The 20,765-nt window shown below is 39.2% G+C and overlaps 1 protein-coding gene across 3 annotated transcripts; it reads left to right on the top strand.

The window, feature by feature from the left end:
- The first annotated feature begins 9,624 nt into the window (after positions 1-9,624).
- LOC119737000 lies at positions 9,625-20,613 on the top strand. Of its 3 annotated transcripts, none has more exons than XM_038211047.1 (13): positions 9,625-9,888; positions 12,772-12,842; positions 13,051-13,086; positions 13,232-13,327; positions 14,488-14,523; positions 14,669-14,764; positions 15,925-15,960; positions 16,106-16,201; positions 17,353-17,388; positions 17,534-17,629; positions 18,781-18,816; positions 18,962-19,058; positions 20,027-20,613. In XM_038211047.1, exons 2-12 carry the CDS (start codon positions 12,773-12,775, stop codon positions 19,054-19,056), a joined length of 729 nt encoding a protein of 242 aa, XP_038066975.1. In that variant the 5' UTR covers positions 9,625-9,888; position 12,772; the 3' UTR covers positions 19,057-19,058; positions 20,027-20,613. The 3 variants fall into 3 exon arrangements, with proteins under 3 accessions (XP_038066975.1, XP_038066974.1, XP_038066976.1); XM_038211046.1 differs by having other exon boundaries at positions 9,627-9,884; positions 12,768-12,842; XM_038211048.1 differs by lacking the exons at positions 18,781-18,816; positions 18,962-19,058 and having other exon boundaries at positions 9,644-9,884; positions 12,768-12,842.
- Positions 20,614-20,765: the final 152 nt, after the last annotated feature.

Genomic DNA, 20,765 nt, shown 5'->3' with positions numbered 1-20,765 from the left:
AGTATAGAAAGTGATATTGGAATTGCACCCTAATGCGCGTCTTGCATCAAAGAGTTCTGACGGATACTTGGATGATGAAGAAATTCCCTAGAATTGCGCAGGTGTTGAAAATGACGGGGGGGGGGGGGGGGTACGGGTATGGACTTTTCTATACCTTTTTGTCGTTTTTCTTGCTTGTATTATATTAATTAAAATCTCGGAGTTTACTTTGGAAATATACTCTCTCCATACACTTTTCAAAATTGTAAGAATTATGTTGGCCTATTTTAATGAAAATCACTTTTTGTTCCTCGTTCGGAGTTTGCACTTGCAAAGAGATCCGCCTTGCAAGCAGACTGATTCCCCGTTCCGAACTCTATAAAGGTTAATAGGGGCGGAGAACAGTCATCCCTGCACTAACTAAATTACAGTCAAGCCGACAGAGTTTGAAATTTGTTAAGTGTTTATTCCATAACTAAGCATGGTCCTATTTCGTCCTTCGATTTTTTTATTTTTTTTCAAGATGGAATATCTTAACAATGTCTATGATTGAAAACAGCGATCAAAATCAGTTTTCGCTGGGTGAAAATCGGATATAGAGTAAAGTACATCTTTGATTTTACAAAATGCTTCGAAGAAATATACATTTTCTCCCTGATACCAAACTTATACGCGATGATGAAAATATGGTTTCTTTCGCTTTTCGTGGCCGGTCTAATGTATGCCAGCAACTGCAACAGAAATGTGATTAACAGAAGCGTGTTGCTGCTAAATCAGCTGGAAATGGCTTTGGGTCGTAACCGATGAAGAAACAGAAAAACTAAAACTTTGACGGGGGATTGAACAAATGTATGGCAGTGAAGTGACTGGGGTCCAATTTGCGTGAGACACTTTACTGGAGTGGGAAACTCAAGGTTTTTATTGCCAATTAATAAAGAACACCCTTCTTTTAACCTCCTCTGAATTCTGATCTGGTGAGGAACGCGCGTAAGGCACATGCCTCTAGTGGGACGTGTGTGCACTTTTCCCTTAGATACACCACTGCCGAAGCCCGTGATCTACATACATGTCCAAATGATTACATTGTTTTGGTATAAGTATTTCTATCCAAAAAAATAATAGGCCTACTGAAAGGGTCCATAAAATGTTACCGGTGAACATATTTTGTGCATTTTTCTACTCCTCTTAAATGCATGAAACTATTTACCATCCTTTTTTGGATTTATTTTTTATAGAGAAGTGCAATTTTATTTTAGCATTTAAAATTTCCCATGCTTTTCCTGACAAATAAGGGCGCTGTACTGTGATGTAAATTCAGGAAGACACTGTTCAATTTAGGGGTTTTCTATTCAAATTGGGAACCCAAAACTTTGCTCACTGAAAACATTTGTGAGAAACTTTTGCTCATTGGCTTACTGTCATTTACTGTGACAGCAACGAACCACCAAAGACAAGAACATTTACTGCAGAAAATATCCAAAAGAAAATTGACAATTTTGATGCTGGAATAGCTGTGACATATAGACTTGGCCAAGTCTGGATTGCGCTCGGTCTGTGCCTATTTACTAAATCCACTCAGCGCATATCGCATATTACAGTACATAACGCACGCCCTCATGCGTCGAATCCGGACCATCATGTTAAAAAACGTACATGTACATGTTATTTTCAAGTGATGCAGCAACCCATTGCTAACGTTTGCACCACATGTATGCACATGCTCTGCAATACATGCACACACATGTACGTGTAATGCGCATTGTTATACGGCACTGAAGTGGAACGCGCGCTGAAGTGTACCTTGTCGGGCATCTGTAAAGACGTAAACTAAGTGATTTTTTGCTACTTTTGTTAAGATACCGACTTATAGCAATTCCAACTTGAGTCAAGTCTACTGTAACATTGAAGTTTCTACGATTTGTGAGAAAAATGTGCTCATTAGCTTACTGTCATGAACTTAAACAACAACGAATCACAAGTTGACGAGGAGTCAGTCAGTGAGAGAGTCGGTCAGTGAGAGAGAGTCGGGGAGTCAGTCGGGGAGTCAGTCGGGGAGTCAGTCGGTCAGTCAGTTAGGCGGTCAGTCTGTCTGTCAGTTGGTCAGTCACATGCCTCTAGTGGGACGTGTGTGCACTTTTCCCTTAGATACACCACTGCCGAAGCCTGTGATCTACATACATGTCTAAATGATTAGAGCGTTTTGGAATAAGTATTACTACCAAAATATAACAGGCCTACTGAAAGGGCCCATGAAACGAATGTTACCGGTGAACATATTTTGTGCATTTTTCGACTCCTCTTAAATCGATGATATTATTTGCCATCCATTTTTGAGTTATTTTGTATTGAAACAGTCATGTCGTCTTCGTTTTCACGAAGAGCCACATAATGTCGACTTTGAAGAAAAAGCGTGTTCAAGATAATCGCAAAAGAAGTTTCTCATATTTTAAAACTGCAAAAAATACCACTTTGCAACAACTTTGTGCATCAAGGAAACCATCAAACGATTCTACTAGAGCTGAATTTTTACATGAACCCAGTAATTAGACTTAATACATTAGTTAATTGGTAAAAACTACTTAGTAAAGATATGTGGCTCTTCGTGAAAACACAAATTTAGGTTTCCGACACTTTGGCCATTTCTGTTCAACGTGTATTTCCATAGGTTCACGTGAGTACGCGCGCGCAGCTGAAAATGTAACAAAGATATGTGGCTCTTTCGTGAAAACGCAAATCTCATTTGACCTACTTTTACGTATTTCCGTGCAATGGGTTTTGTACGCGTTCAAAGGGCCAAAATGTATATGGCTCTGCGTAAAAATGCAAAACGCATATATCGAGATTTCTGCCCCTTGCAACATTAATGTAAATATAAAAATTAATGATGTTTTGCTTACAGAAACATGTCAAAATGGTTAAGTACATTGTTTAAATGCGACATATTGAAAAAAATCAAAATCGAAAAATTGTAATGTTTGACATATTATGTGGCTCTTCGTGAAAACGGTGACGATGTGGTTGCTAGGGCGTATCTTCTGGCATTGTTAGGCAAAGCTAATCCGATTAGACGCTATAATAGAGCAGTAAAATCCATGCGCCCCCCCAAAAAACGTGGCCTTTTGAGCGTTATGTTTCTCAGAAATATGCTCAGTGTGATTGAAATGTTAAATTATTACGGAAGACGACATTCTAAACTTCATGTCAGTGAAAACAAAATCTCGGTCATCGATGCCGAAACCTCAATACTGGTTACTGGTATAGCTGACCTTCAAGTCTGGAAGAAATCGTTCGAAAACTTCCCCAAATGCATATATTAACCTCAATTTCTAGGAATTTGTCCTAGTTGTTATTTCACGAGTAGTTCAACACTTTTACCATCTAAGAATATTCCGAATTTCAGCTTAATCTGTTGTGGTAAATGCTAGTATACAAACTAGAACCATTTGCATGGAAAATTTCGACGAGGATTTTCTGTTGACACAACCGACCTGCATAGCTCAGCAAAGCTCCATAGGCGCTACGGTTGACAGAGTATGGTGGATTAGCATATTCATTAGCTTTTTTGTTTTGGCGTGGGTCTCAGTATCAACCAATGGCAGCCATATGGTTGCTACGGCAAAGCGTCAGTTGTTGTCAGAGAAAGCTGATCCGATTACGTACTAAGACGCTGTTAGTAATAGAGCATTGAAATTCGTGAACCCAAAAAACATGGCCTTTTGAACGTTGTGTTTCTCCGAAAATATGCTCGGTATGATTGAAATGTTACATTCTAACTGAAGAAGAAATTCTAAACTTCTTGTCAATACTGGTTACTGTCCAAGCTGACCTTCAAGTCTGGAAGAAATCGTTCGAAAACTTCCCCAAATGTATGTAATTATCACAAATTCTAGGAATTTACCGAAGTTGTTATTTCACGAGGAGTTGAACACTTATATCATCTAAGCGATTCCAAATTTCAGCCTAATCTGTTATTGCGGACACTAGTGTTACACTTTGAAACATCTCTAAGGAAAATTTCGATCACAAATTATTTGCCGACCCAACCCATGCGCATTGTTCAGCAAAGCGCTATAGGCGCTACGGCTGACCGATTTCGGCCCGGCACACAATGATGATGGGCATATTAGCATATTCATTAGCGTCACTCGGCGTGACGTGGCGTGGGTCTCGGTATCGACCAATGGAAGCCGGCAAAAAGGGTGATATTTGTTGATTAACAACTCGTGAAGGAGGTTTTTATGCAATTGTTTACTGCAGACCGTAATGGATAGGAACCTCAATAATATTTGTGAGTCTTGAAAAGACTGACAGATATTGCAAACGCCAGTCTACCAACTTTCAAAAGTGCACGTAGCCAGGCCTATTTTTCCAATTTCAACGAAAAGTAAGTCATCACAACGATTTTTAGCACATACTTGGATCATAATGAGGGAAGTAAACCCTGAAAGTCGCATGAAGATACAGTCTTCCAAACGGGAGAAATTAATTTTCAAAGATTTCGCCCGCCAACGTAACCATGTGTGTGTACATGTAGTTTCATTCAAAATGAAAATGAAGTGTTACGTAACCTTTTGAAATCGCCCTTAGCAACCATATGACTGGAAAAGTGCAATTTTATTTTAACATTTAAAATTTCCTGTGCTTTTCCTGACACATAAGGGCGCTGTAACTGTGATGTAAATTCGAAAAGACACTGTTCAATTTATGGGTTTTCTGTTCAAATTGTGAACCCAAATATTTGGCTTACTGCTATTTACTGAGACAGCAACGAACCGCCAAAGACCAGAAAATTTACTGAGGAAAATGTCCAAAAACAAATTGACAATTTTGGTGCTGGAATAGCTGTAACATTGAAGTTTCTACCATTTGTGAGAAAATTGTGCCCATTAGCTTACTGTCATGAACTTAAACAAAAACGAATCACCAAAGAAAATGTGGCTGCTGAAATAGCTGTAACGTTGAGGTTTTTGCCTGAAAATTGACATGTCACACTTTTGCTAATAAATATGGAAATTTGCATTAGCATAAGAAAAAAAAAGGCACCAAAATGTCCTTAAATTGGAAATATGAACGTTGAAAATAGGGTTAGGCAAAAAAAAAAAAATGTTTAGCGTCCCGCCCGCTTTCTTTTTTGGAGGCAGCCTCCTTTTTTCCTTTCTTTTTTTGGCCTTTTCTCTGTTGCATCTAGCCCTTATAAAGCTGGGCTGTCATTTCCTGAGTCCAAGTGGCGGCAACCTCGTCCCCAGGGTGTCAAACAGTACGCGCCCATCACTACCTGCCCTCTCACCCCGGTATTGGATCATTTGCATGTGCAAGATTTTTGAACACGTATGCAAATGAGGAATAGTCTGGTGCCTGGATATGCGTGACATTAGCGTTTGTTTTTGTATGCGGTGTCTGGGGTAAAAACAGAGTCAATTCGTCGCGGCGCGAGCACGGCTTGAGTTACAAAAACACGATTGCCACAACATGCAGTATCATATTTCATATTAATATGACCATATTGGAAAGGAAATTAGTATTTTCGAGAAGGCATGGACAAATGATCGCGAAAACACGTACTGCACGTTGTGAATAATAACACCAAGTACACGATAAAAATCCATTACTAGCCAATTGCGGTATCGAATCAGGATACAAGAAGAAAGTTTCCTATCCAAGGTTTACTATTGGAAACCAGGTTGGAAATAAAGTAAGCACTGGGGACGAGGTTGAAGTGGCGGCCATTTAAAAAAAAAGCTGGCCGCCATCTTGAAAATGGCCCGGCCGGTCATTTTGGAAGAAAAAAGTTAGCGCACTTGGCACATATTTTGTTACATTAATTACAATTACACGCTAACGACCGTTTGCCGGGAACAAATAGAGAAAAACGTCCTTACTACTTTTGCTGTACTGTTAATTACATCAGTATTACGTAGCCCGTTGAGAGAAAATCTAGATCAAATGAAAGTTTTTTCCATGCTCTATCTATTACCCGAAAAAAAATCCGAATTTGACCTTTGACCCATTGTTTTTCACCCTAACGACTTTCTTCCGCGCACCCGACGCATGTACTTATCCATATTATTCGTTGTTTATTTACGTTGCTTTTTTGGGGGGGGGGGGTGCAACTCGAAAATAGGGTACGCTTAAAAAGACTCAGTTCCTGAAGTAGGGCACTAAATTTTTAACAATACCAACGCTGCGGCTGCTCCTTTTTAGTCCCATAAGTTCTGAGAAGGTAGGAGATTCAGGGGGCGGGGCGGGGGTATAAGGCTCAAGTGGAAGAGCCTCATTTTTCAGGGACGCCTCAGGGGAAGCCCTTGGTAAATATAATTGCTATTGTTGGATTGGTTTTTGCTACATTAACAAACTATTTAGAATAATATTTTTCTGGTTTAAATATGTTATTACGATGGCGAAAAATCAACCAAACGCCGTTAAACATCCATTTCGAGTGTGAAACCGGAAAAAAAATGTAATATATATGCTTTTTACCTATAGCGGCATGAAAGTTATTCACTTTTGAATGAGACATGGTAGTCCACCAAAGTTTAATTATTGAATATTTTTTTTTACAAAATATGAATTATTTGCGGCTTGACAATGACTTGGCTCTTGGAGGGCGGGTTCATTTACATGCAAAACAAAAACGTCCTTTTGCGAGGGAAAAAATTAAGAGCGCGGGCAAATTTCTTTCACTCGGTCATTATTTTGTACGTGAATATCTTCTCTCGCGCCCTATTCGTTTTGTTTCAATCAACATTTTTAATGAATGGGTCCAATTCTACCCCAGGAAATACAAAGAGGACTTAACCCATGCAGTCAAATAATTACAAGGCTTTGTAGATTATCATGCATGGATATAGCCGACGCCAAGTGAAGATCCCAGGGATCCAAAGCGTCTTGGATGATGTACCAGCAGGTTACTCACCTGAATTGATAAGCGAACTAATTACTGCATTGGATTCTCTTTCAACCTTGGTACCTCGGGATTTCTCCTTGCATTCTATAAGGTGGTAACAGTGCGGACAAGAGGATTGAAGAACAGGGTGGGGGTCACTTGTGCGGAGCCGGGGCTGGGGGAACAAGATTGTCTGAGTAATTTTGGAACTGTTAATTTTTCTGAAATTTTGACAAAACCACCGGAAAGATGCCTTTAAAATATTATGTACTGTCAGATCCGTGCTCTGTACACGGCTTCGTTTAAAGTTGAACAGCGCCCCAAGTGTCAAATAATCATAGCTGCCTCTGGACAAAATTCCGGCGACGCTCATGCCGATGGGATTGGGAAGGGTTCGGGGTGATTCGAAGGAACGGACAAGGGTGTAAATCCCTGGGGCATATATACCCCCAACATTTTTTTTGAGGGGGAAAGGTGGGTCATTGGATCATCCCCCATAAGTGGTGAATATCAACAACAACAACAACAACAAACACACACATACATACATACACACATACAGAAAGAAATTGTAGCCAATTTAAAAAAATCGACAGGAAAATATCAACTATACTCATAAAGTCAGTAATTGAGGTAAAATGCTCATAAACAGCAGTAGCATACACTCATGTCGCTGATTTGTCATCATGCAGTGCTACGTATAGTGACGAATGGTGTTCAGCCCCCCTCCCTCCCGCTAACCGCTTTTTGAATTTTGCTACGTAGGGATGGTTTTAGAATTTTAGGGGGAGTCACCTCCCCCCCCCCCCCAGTCGTCGGCACGGGTTTACGCCACTAAGGGGACGGATATCCAAACGAATATACAGTGCTATATATATCATGGACTCTCCACGAACCTAACTACCATAGGCCTGCTTTTCTTAAACAGCTTCTTAAACTGAGCACCGTGACAGCTCAAATTAAATTTCATTTCTATTCTAAGACTTTTGACGAATTTGTTTGGGGGGAAATCCATGATTTTCGTGGTAGCCAATCGAAAAATTTAATTTAGTCCATCGAATTTAATAATGAAAAAAAAAAGACTAAAAACGCAGAGTTTCTCTTTATTCTGCCTTGAATAAGGGTAAATTTAACCAGCATTGGGTACTAGTAGAATGACTAATTTTAGCCAACTGTTGTTTACCAGGTGAACCGTCCAACAGTTGTTTAAAAAAAAATACCCAACGTTGGGCAACATTGTAAAAATTGGTTTAAATTTTAACCAACTTTAAGGACATAACCTATAAATTGTTAAGTATAGATATAAACCTAAAACAAGAACATTTAAGGCCGTACAGCACTACGACTTTACAAAAAAATTAAGCCCGCCAACACATGATTTTCAAGGAAAATGGTGGTTTAAATAAAGCAGTCTGATCAACCTGACAACGTATCTGATCAACCTGGTAAGTAACGTATCTGATCAGCTTGGTAACGTATTAGTGTCACTTGTCATGTTCAAAAGCTCTGAGCAAGGCGACCAATTCAGTAAAATAAACTTGAAATGATATCCTACTGCAAAAAGGCTTTAAAAAAGTCCAAGAAGGTTATGAAAGGGGGCTAAAAAAAGAAAAGAAAAAAAAAGATAGGCCTTTGTCTTATAGGCGTGCCATTATATTTGTCACAAGATACGTTACATCTCCGAATGTCAGGTGTATACTGTTTCATTGATTCTTTTTGCGACATATTGTGATTACTCGAATCCAAACATTTTGTAAGAGAAAATTATAGGTTTTTTTTAAATTGGACTGAGTATAAAACATAAGATTATGTAAGTGTTCAAGAGCCAGCATTGCAGAATTGTTACGTACTTATTGAGGCAGTCACTTTAAAGCTTTTGATGGTAACTTTTGTGAAGTATTGCGTTCCGTTGTTTGTCCTGATATGTCTGCTTTTAGCGGCCGACAACCATAACAACCCAGTTTACATGATAAATAACTTGCCAGATACGTTAAAAAAAAAGGATTCATACAAAACGAAGTATGTTTTGTCTCAATTGAATCTGTAGTGTAAAATATTGTTTTAATATCAAAATAATGTTCGTCGAAACGATTAATTTCGAGTTACTGGTTTTATGATCAATTACAGTTCGCTGATACGAGTAATTGTAGGAAATGACGTTTAATTGACTCTTGTGATAGCAAAGACGTTTCTTGTCATTGCACAATGTCATCTTTAAATTAGAATGTTTGTCCTTTGTCTCTTATAGACAAATTAACTCTTTTAAGGGTGTACGACTGTACGTATGCCTTGATAGGTATTTCTAAATACAACAAATCAACAGATTCTGCTTGATATACAACTTTTTTCTAAAAATGAATAAAAGGTATCTGTTTGTTTGTAACAATACGTTTTGAAAGTCTATACTTAAGGATTTCTGTTGATAATACTGACATCGTTAAAAGTCGTTGCTTCATCGTTCGTGTTCTGAAACTATTGAAGTTTGCAATATTGAAAGAGATTCCGAATTTTTCTTTTGTTTCGTCATTGGACCAAACTTAGATGCTACGTAAACTGGGCTGAAAGTGAAGTGGGTTTTTTTAGTCACATGAGGTTTTTTGATGAGTCACCATGATCAATAAACCAATCCATTAAGCTCCACCCACTGAGCACGTGGGCAACAGCACGTGACACCATCCGCTGCCCCACTGCACGTGCCAGCCCGTGCGTCAAACGCACGCAAATGCATGGTGCACTTTAGTGCACGCATGTCAGTCTTTAATCGCAGCTGTGATTGGTCAAGAAGCGTGGGTGGGGCTTTCACTGGAGTTCACATCTTATAATTTTCAGCCAATCTGGAACGTCTACTGATACCACTCTCAATTATCGGTCCTTCGTTACCACATTCGTAAGCTCTGCACCGTCCATTTACATCTCCAAAAAGTATAAAAGGTCTGGTCCTTTCTCCAAATAGACATTCCGGCGATTGTCGTCAACTAGCAAGCTTATCTCTACTTCAGGAGCACAACAGCGTCAACTTCATGTAAGTAACTTACTTTATGAGTATATGGACGCGACAGTTTACATTGTGTTAGCCTATCTGTACAAATATGTCAAACGCTCGTCTTACAGACCTGTCACGTAGAATTCATGAATCCAGTAAGACTTACCCGTAGGTAACTGGTTCGGCTATGGTTTCAACTGGTTCCTGTTCCCTGTAATTCCAATGTATCCAGTTCTTACTGGTAAGTTTAACTGGTTTCAACTGGTTCTTATTGGTCCCATCAGGATCACCAGTTATTACTGGTTTATTCAGTTGCTTTCAACTGGTTCCTGTTGATCCCATCAGAATTACCAGTTATTACTGGTTTATTCATTTAGTTTCGACCGGTTCCTGTTGATTCCACACTGTCATTTCGGTTGTGTACTATATGAAACTAGCAACTAGTTGTGTAAAAATATTGAACAAGTTGTGTAATATTTTACACAAGTTGTGTAAAGAACAGTTTACACAACGGGTTGCTAGGTTCAAATAGTACACAACCGTTTGATTTTTACACAACCGAAATAACAGTGCATCAGGATTATCAGTTAATACTGGTTTGGACAGTTGGTTTCAACTGGTTCTTGTTGGTTCCACCAGGATTACCATATCCGAGTTGACTCGGGGAAGCTATTCAAACGAGCTCATTAGGGTACAGACCAGAGACATAATTGACGACACAATATGCTAACGTGCGCTTTATATCCTATGGGAACTTGTACCATGTTACGACGATGATGTTATACATTTTTTTGTCATCAAGACGTCATCAGGTATCAAATAACAAGCGATTTCAGGGCACAATTTGACAAAATAGTTTGAGCAAAATCTCTTAAACTACATAGAATTTCGTGTTCAATTGTTTTCGTGAGGTTGTAGACGGTGCCTTGAGCAACTTATTCATTTCCGGTATTCCCGGGCACAAAACCGCTTGACCTAAATTAATTGTAACTAAAACAAAAGCATTTTACAACAGACAAGTACATTATGAAAGTGTTAAGTGAGGGATGCCAAACACAAAAACATAGTTTTGACGTCATCCCCGAAAGGACACCCTCCAGCGGAACATAAAAACGAGTTTAACCTTTTCAAATTTTAAAGCCCTCAAGCAAAATTCTTCCAAATTGTCCCTATATATTCCGTGAGCAACCACAAATGAATTTGCAGGATTTTATAATCATTACAGGATCAGACCGGAAGTTGGGTGTTATTATTACATACACTTGTAATTTCTATATTTCCGTGCATTATTTTTACTTAATGATAAACAGGTATCCTCCTTGAACTATATCAGTAGTCCCTTGACTGATGACGTCATCAAACTGGAAACAACGTGTACGTGTACCTAAAATGTATACTGAAATTTATCATTCTCTTTAAAAGATGCATTTTTTTTTACAAAATAATTGATTGTACTGGACATTTTGAAGTTCGTGATCCTTTGTTCTGACATAAAAATATTCAAACTTAACTGGGCAGTGTCTAATGAAATAGTTGTCTGCCCGACCACTCTGCGTTTGTAACATTACAAACGCGAACCTCTAGTTTAAACTTATTTTTGTAAGATACCGATTTAAGGCAATTCCAGCTTGAGTCAAGTCTGTGTTCTTGGTGATTCAGTTACCATTGTGTACGTGTATAAAGTCACAAGTGTCTTTACGTTGGATAAGATCGTCGCCACAGTTGCTTGAATATTGTGTTTTTTAATAGAAAGTTCAAATCTAGACATCTGCAGATACAGAATTCAATTTAGGCAACATGGCAGGAAAATCCATTGATGCCCGATGCAGGTATGGAACCACCTTCGTCCTGATTCGATAAAGCAATTTGCTAATAATTGATTGATATCGTGTAGTTGGTGTTGTTATTTCCAACGTACATTACGTGTTTTCACGGTGCTTTGTAATAATAACGTCCACGCCTTCTCAAAAACACTCCTTTTCTTTCCAGTTTGCTTATATTAATATGAAATGTGATATTGGCGGGCCAGATTGTAACATTTTAAGTTAAACAAATTCCGGCGCGACGAATTGATGTTAGTTTTACCCCAGATACCGCATACAAAAACAAACGCTGATGTAATGCACATGCAGGCACCAGGCTATTCCTCATTTGCATGTGTGTTCAATAATCTTGAACATGCAAATGATCCAATACCAGGGTGAGAGAGCAGAGGTGGGCGCGTTCTGCTCGACACCCTGGTGACGAGGTTGGGTATGGAACTGTTCATTGTGGCAAATTTTAAGACACATGAAATAGATGCCATATGAATTAGAGGGCGCTACATAACTTTAACGGGTGCCCAACTAGGCGGCTTTTTTTTAAACGTGCACATTGGGATGAATAGGTATGGCGAGCAATACTTTGCATTACGCCAATGGTGTGCGAATTTTACTTTTAGAGATACGGGTTTTTTACGATTGTACTTGATGAGTTTACAATACAGTAGCTTAGGTGTGCATATATGTTGAGACCACGTGATTAATATTTGAAAATCAACTGTGAGAGATCCATTGAGCTATATAAAATTTATTATAGCTTTATGGAGAGATCTGATTTTGCTGTGTACGGGACTTGCAAACTGGAAGTGCCTTGTAATTTAAAAATTGAAAAAAGATGTGCATTTGCTTTCAGCGATGTTAGTCTCCAGCCAGTTTGTACTTTAGACAAAAAATACCGGTGACGTCATGTTAGAACGGCCTCTAGCGGCAGGTTGAAAAATGTTTGAAAATGATTTTCAGTTGATTATTGTGGCAAAGTTTAAGACATAATGAAATAGATGCCAGCCCGACCACTTTGTGTTTGTAACTCAACAAACGCAAACCTCTAGTTCTTGTTGTGGGTGCCGCTTTTATTATTCTGGGTTAACGTATCTTTATGCAGTCAGGATGAAGGCTTATATCTGCTTGGTCGTTCTGGTGTGCCTGGGCTCTGTCTTCGCGGCTGAAACTAACAAAGGTAACATGTCCTTCTTCTTTTTTTCTTCTCTTTGAGCTTCAGTCCGTCTTTTATTTTTGGGAGAAAGCGGTGGCTGCAATTTACAATCCTTCCCTCGGACCACAATCAATTCTCCGTGCTAATTTGTGTTTCACCCCGAAAATGTTTTTCCCATTGCTAAGTTTTCCGTGGAGTATTAATACAATGTTCCGCCTCTCTTTCCTTTCAGCCGACGAGGTTGCTGTGAAACAATATGAAGGAGCACGTAAGTTTCTGCAGTTGATTTATTCTTAATTTCGAGCTAATTAATCAGATTTAATGTTCACATTTAAACACGCTGCCAATGTATTGATGCACAGTGTTATCGTGTGGTAACACTAACATTTCATATCCAACTGCTTTATTTTCAGCCTGTGGTTATGATTATCCACCGTGCGATCCCGGCTTGACCTGCATGCCATGGGGAGTGTGCGAATATGCTCACAAGAGAATGGCAAATGTTGAAGGTAATTTTTACTTCGTCCGAAAAGTTGAATCGACAATCGTTATAATGTTTATTTCCCGGAAGGGGGGGGGGCTGTTTCAATCAATCAATCAATCAATCATTTAATCAATCTTACTTTATTTACCACATAGCAATACAAAGCAGTATGTCAAGACAATCATAAGATCACAATAATGTGGATGAGGGTCTCAAAAAAGCAAAGCTTGTCGAGTAGTGACCCCACTTTTGTTAAATAGATGTCGTTTAACTTAGGCCAAAAAAAAGTCTCCGGTTTCTGGTACGAAGCTTGCCCCAAAAAGTGGTGCGGCGACGCGGCTTTTTTCCCCGTTTTTTTCTTCAAATGTCGGCTGATGACTGCAAATGGTGCCCGACTAAATTTAGTGCAATGGGAGTCCCTAGAGGCCACATAAAGCTTATACTCGATCGTAACCCCATCTAAAAACACGTTAAAATTGTGCTGCAGCAGGATTCCAGTCAAACCAGTGAGTTTGGCAGTTTTGAGACATCATCTTACATTGTCAAAAAAAACTTTTTCATTTTGCCGATGTGACGCGCATGGCTACGGCGACGCGCGCGCATACCTGAAACGGGAGACTTTTTTTGACCTTAGCTAGTGAGCCCACGTAATGATATATTTCCTTTAACTTAGCTGCACCCGTTGAAGGAAATAATCTTTTCAAAAAGAGGAAAATTTGTCATTCAAAACTGCCTTTTACTGTAATTGACTTACCTCGAAACCGATGTAACACTTTTTTAATAGAATCATTGGAAAGCAATGATGTGTCCCGTTTCCTTTTTGAGGAGCGCGGAGGACGCATCTTTAACGCAGTGAACATAAAAAGTGAATATTCAACATGTTCTCCGTCTCATTGCTCTTCAGCTCAAGCGGCGAAGTTTCTAGGATTATTTTCCTCTTTTTGAAGTTATTCCCTTTTAACCGATGCAGCTTAGTTGAACGACATCTATTTAACATTACGATGCAATCCGCCAATCGGGCCAGTACAGTAGTAAAGTACTGACACATTTTAATGGACATTCGACCATGTTCCAATAAAGATCCTTGTCATTATATGTGTAAGATTTAGCGTTGTGATTTTTTTTTATCTAAACTGACGCACTGATCAGCAATAAAGTAATTGTTCCGCCTCTCTTTCCTTTCAGCCGACGAGGTTGCTGTGAAACAATATGAAGGAGCACGTAAGTTTCTGCAGTTGATTTATTCTTAATTTCGAGCTAATTAATCAGATTTAATGTTCACATTTAAACACGCTGCCAATGTATTGATGCACAGTGTTATCGTGTGGTAACACTAACATTTCATATCCAACTGCTTTATTTTCAGCCTGTGGTTATGATTATCCACCGTGCGATCCCGGCTTGACCTGCATGCCATGGGGAGTGTGCGAATATGCTCACAAGAGAATGGCAAATGTTGAAGGTAATTTTTACTTCGTCCGAAAAGTTGAATCGACAATCGTTATCATGTTTATTTGACGGAAGGGGGGGGGCTGTTTCAAACAATCAATCAATCAATCATTTAATCAATCTTACTTTATTTACCACATAGCAATACAAAGCAGTATGTCAAGACAATCATAAGATCACAATAATGTGGATGAGGGTCTCAAAAAAGCAAAGCTTGTCGAGTAGTGACCCCACTTTTGTTAAATAGATGTCGTTCAACTTAGGCCAAAAAAAAGTCTCCGGTTTCTGGTACGAAGCTTGCCCCAAGAAATGGTGCGGCGACGCGGCTTTTTCCCCCGTTTTTTTTCTTCAAATGTCGGCTGATGACTGCAAATGGTGCCCGACTAAATTTAGTGCAATGGGAGTCCCTAGAGGCCACATAAAGCTTATACTCGATCGTAACCCCATCTAAAAACACGTTAAAATTGTGCTGCAGCAGGATTCCAGTCAAACCAGTGAGTTTGGCAGTTTTGAGACATCATCTTACATTGTCAAAAAAAACTTTTTCATTTTGCCGATGTGACGCGCCTGGCTACGGCGACGCGCGCGCATACCTGAAACGGGAGACTTTTTTTGGCCTTAGCTAGTGAGCCCACGTAATGATATATTTCCTTTAACTTAGCTGCACCCGTTGAAGGAAATAATCATTTCAAAAAGAGGAAAATTTGTCATTCAAAACTGCCTTTTACTGTAATTGACTTACCTCGAAACCGATGTAACACTTTTTAATAGAATCATTGGAAAGCAATGATGTGTCCCGTTTCCTTTTTGAGGAGCGCGGAGGACGCATCTTTAACGCAGTGAACATAAAAAGTGAATATTCAACATGTTCTCCGTCTCATTGCTCTTCAGCTCAAGCGGCGAAGTTTCTAGGATTATTTTCCTCTTTTTGAAGTTATTCCCTTTTAACCGATGCAGCTTAGTTGAACGACATCTATTTAACATTACGATGCAATCCGCCAATCGGGCCAGTACAGTAGTAAAGTACTGACACATTTTAATGGACATTCGACCATGTTCCAATAAAGATCCTTGTCATTATATGTGTAAGATTTAGCGTTGTGATTTTTTTTTTATCTAAACTGACGCACTGATCAGCAATAAAGTAATTGTTCCGCCTCTCTTTCCTTTCAGCCGACGAGGTTGCTGTGAAACAATATGAAGGAGCACGTAAGTTTCTGCAGTTGATTTATTCTTAATTTCGAGCTAATTAATCAGATTTAATGTTCACATTTAAACACGCTGCCAATGTATTGATGCACAGTGTTATCGTGTGGTAACACTAACATTTCATATCCAACTGCTTTATTTTCAGCCTGTGGTTATGATTATCCACCGTGCGATCCCGGCTTGACCTGCATGCCATGGGGAGTGTGCGTATATGCTCACAAGAGAATGGCAAATGTTGAAGGTAATTTTTACTTCGTCCGAAAAGTTGAATCGACAATCGTTATAATGTTTATTTCCCGGAAGCGGGGGGGGGGGCTGTTTCAATCAATCAATCAATCAATCATTTAATCAATCTTACTTTATTTACCACATAGCAATACAAAGCAGTATGTCAAGACAATCATAAGATCACAATAATGTGGATGAGGGTCTCAAAAAAGCAAAGCTTGTCGAGTAGTGACCCCACTTTTGTTAAATAGATGTCGTTTAACTTAGGCCAAAAAAAAGTCTCCGGTTTCTGGTACGAAGCTTGCCCCAAAAAGTGGTGCGGCGACGCGGCTTTTTTCCCCGTTTTTTTCTTCAAATGTCGGCTGATGACTGCAAATGGTGCCCGACTAAATTTAGTGCAATGGGAGTCCCTAGAGGCCACATAAAGCTTATACTCGATCGTAACCCCATCTAAAAACACGTTAAAATTGTGCTGCTAAAACCAGTGAGTTTGGCAGTTTTGAGACATCATCTTACATTGGCAAAAAAAACTTTTTCATTTTGCCGACGTGACGCGCATGGCTACGGCGACGCGCGCGCATACCTGAAACCGGAGACTTTTTTTGACCTTAGCTAGTGAGCCCACGTAATGATATATTTCGTTCAACTTAGCTGCACCCGTTGAAGGAAATAATAATTTCAAAAAGAGGAAAATTTGTCATACAAAACTGCATTTTACTGTAATTGACTTACCTCGAAACCGATGTAATACTTTTTTAATAGAATCATTGGAAAGCAATGCTGTGTCCCGTTTCCTTTTTGAGGAGCGCGGGGGACGCATCTTTTACGCAGTGAACATAAAAAGTGAATATTCAACATGTTCTCCGTCTCATTGCTCTTCAGCTCAATCGGCGAAGTTTCTAGGATTATTTTCCTCTTTTTGAAGTTATTCCCTTTTAACCGATGCAGCTTAGTTGAACGACATCTATTTAACATTACGATGCAATCCGCCAATCGGGCCAGTACAGTAGTAAAGTACTGACACATTTTAATGGACATTCGACCATGTTCCAATAAAGATCCTTGTCATTATATGTGTAAGATTTAGCGTTGTGATTTTTTTTTTATCTAAACTGACGCACTGATCAGCAATAAAGTAATTGTTCCGCCTCTCTTTCCTTTCAGCCGACGAGGTTGCTGTGAAACAATATGAAGGAGCACGTAAGTTTCTGCAGTTGATTTATTCTTAATTTCGAGCTAATTAATCAGATTTAATGTTCACATTTAAACACGCTGCCAATGTATTGATGCACAGTGTTATCGTGTGGTAACACTAACATTTCATATCCAACTGCTTTATTTTCAGCCTGTGGTTATGATTATCCACCGTGCGATCCCGGCTTGACCTGCATGCCATGGGGAGTGTGCGTATATGCTCACAAGAGAATGGCAAATGTTGAAGGTAATTTTTACTTCGTCCGAAAAGTTGAATCGACAATCGTTATAATGTTTATTTCCCGGAAGCGGGGGGGGGGGCTGTTTCAATCAATCAATCAATCAATCATTTAATCAATCTTACTTTATTTACCACATAGCAATACAAAGCAGTATGTCAAGACAATCATAAGATCACAATAATGTGGATGAGGGTCTCAAAAAAGCAAAGCTTGTCGAGTAGTGACCCCACTTTTGTTAAATAGATGTCGTTTAACTTAGGCCAAAAAAAAGTCTCCGGTTTCTGGTACGAAGCTTGCCCCAAAAAGTGGTGCGGCGACGCGGCTTTTTTCCCCGTTTTTTTCTTCAAATGTCGGCTGATGACTGCAAATGGTGCCCGACTAAATTTAGTGCAATGGGAGTCCCTAGAGGCCACATAAAGCTTATACTCGATCGTAACCCCATCTAAAAACACGTTAAAATTGTGCTGCTAAAACCAGTGAGTTTGGCAGTTTTGAGACATCATCTTACATTGGCAAAAAAAACTTTTTCATTTTGCCGACGTGACGCGCATGGCTACGGCGACGCGCGCGCATACCTGAAACCGGAGACTTTTTTTGGCCTTAGCTAGTGAGCCCACGTAATGATATATTTCGTTCAACTTAGCTGCACCCGTTGAAGGAAATAATAATTTCAAAAAGAGGAAAATTTGTCATTCAAAACTGCATTTTACTGTAATTGACTTACCTCGAAACCGATGTAATACTTTTTTAATAGAATCATTGGAAAGCAATGCTGTGTCCCGTTTCCTTTTTGAGGAGCGCGGGGGACGCATCTTTTACGCAGTGAACATAAAAAGTGAATATTCAACATGTTCTCCGTCTCATTGCTCTTCAGCTCAATCGGCGAAGTTTCTAGGATTATTTTCCTCTTTTTGAAGTTATTCCCTTTTAACCGATGCAGCTTAGTTGAACGACATCTATTTAACATTACGATGCAATCCGCCAATCGGGCCAGTACAGTAGTAAAGTACTGACACATTTTAATGGACATTCGACCATGTTCCAATAAAGATCCTTGTCATTATATGTGTAAGATTTAGCGTTGTGATTTTTTTTTTATCTAAACTGACGCACTGATCAGCAATAAAGTAATTGTTCCGCCTCTCTTTCCTTTCAGCCGACGAGGTTGCTGTGAAACAAGATGAAGGACCACGTAAGTTTCTGCAGTTGATTTATTCTTAATTTCGAGCTAATTAATCAGATTTAATGTTCACATTTAAACACGCTGCCAATGTATTGATGCACAGTGTTATCGTGTGGTAACACTAACATTTCATATCCAACTGCTTTATTTTCAGCCTGTTTTTATGTTTATCCATCGTGCGAACGCGGCTTGACCTGCATGCCATGGGGAGATTGCGAATATCCTTACAAGAGAATGGCAAAATATTGAAGGTAATTTTTGCTTCTTCCGAAAAGTTGACAGTCGTTATATTAATGGATGCGGGTCTCTAAACAGCAAAGCTTGTCGAGTAGTGACCCCACTTTTGTTAATGGCGTTCAACCTAGGCTAAAAAAGTCTCCGGGTTTCTGATATGAAGCTTGCCCCAAAAAGTGGTGCAGCGACGCGGCTTTTTTCCCCCGTTTTTTCTTCAAATGTCGGCTGATGACTGCAAATAGTGCCCAACTAAATTTAGCGCAATGGGAGTCCCTTAGAGGCCACATAAAGCTTATACTCGATCATAACCCCATCTAAAAACATGTTAAAATTGTGCTGCAGCAGGATTCCAGTCAAACCAGTGATTTTGGCAGTTTTGAGACATCATCTTACATTGGAAAGAAAAACTTTTTCATTTTGCCGAAGCGCATGGCAAGGGCGACACGGGCGCATACCTGAAACCGGAGACTTTTTTGTTTGGCCATAGCTAGTGAGCCCACGTAATGACAGATATAATCGTTCAACTTAGCTGCACCCGTTTAAGGAAATAATAACCTCAAAAAGAGGAAAATTTGTCATTCAAAACTTCATTTTGCTGTAATTGACTTACCTTGAAACCAATGTAACCTAGTAGACTTCCTTACCTCCCTACGTACAGAGGGAGTCCACGATATGAAGTGCTCAAAACAATAATTTTCTTTTTTTGAGTCGTATTACACAGAGGTCTAAGAACCTGGACGTCAGTCGTAATGCAATGAAGACAATCATCCAACCTGGGCTAGATTTGACACCATTATAGACATTTAACATTCCTGTACTAGTTTCTGTGCATGTGATTTCTAGCACTGACATTTTAAGCAAGTTCTAAGGACGTAAATACCACAAACGTTTTTATTTTTTTCCTATTTTTTTTCATCCAACGAGTTTGGTGTGAGCTTAACAATGAAATTATTTTTATTTTCTCTTGTTTTGGTCTTCATTTCAGATTCCAAATGCCAACAGCCTTGGGATGATGAAGTCGCAATTGATTATTTATTACGGTGTAGGGATTAAGTTGTATTGTCTTTGCCTTGTTCGAGTTAAATGAGACTTTTTGCATCTACATGTAATTGAAATTCCCCCAAGGATTAAAAGTTGACAAAGCTAACTCCCGTGAGTAAATTTATGACATATTTTTCGATTACTATTTAATCTGATCCTAATCAGAATCTTTATCTGGAAATGAACAACAACACCCGATGGGTGTCACGATTGTGAAGCTACCACTGCGAGTTTCTCTGACACAACTTCCTCCTTTGCATCGCATTTATTTAGCATGTTGTCTTGTTATTACATAGGCCTTTCTTTACAGCTTGCTGAAATCAGTTTTCGCTTACAAGACATTAGACAGTGAATTATGAAGACTTAAAACTGACCTGTAGGCAGATGAAACAAATCATACGCTATATCTGAACTAAACAAAAGCATGAAAAGTCATTCTGGGTGGTGGGTCTTAATTATTGTAATCACACTTTTAAGATTTCTGTTGAATAAATGCTGTTGGCATGGTATGAGCTCCTGCGACCAAAGTTATCTTTTCGTAGCCTGTTATTTTTTTGTCGCAATTGAAATGTCCTTTTTAATGCAGAAACCGTAGAAGTTAGCAAAGAACTTGAAATATGTGCCTTGAAGCATCTAATCGCTATCTTCGAGCATAATATCTCCAGTAAAATATCTTCACTCTA

Source organism: Patiria miniata, unplaced genomic scaffold, assembly GCF_015706575.1.
Source record: "Patiria miniata isolate m_02_andy unplaced genomic scaffold, ASM1570657v1 HiC_scaffold_3, whole genome shotgun sequence".
NCBI classification, from domain to species: domain Eukaryota; kingdom Metazoa; phylum Echinodermata; class Asteroidea; order Valvatida; family Asterinidae; genus Patiria; species Patiria miniata.
Note: the sequence above shows the minus strand (reverse complement) of the source record. Positions and strands in the feature narration are given on the sequence as shown.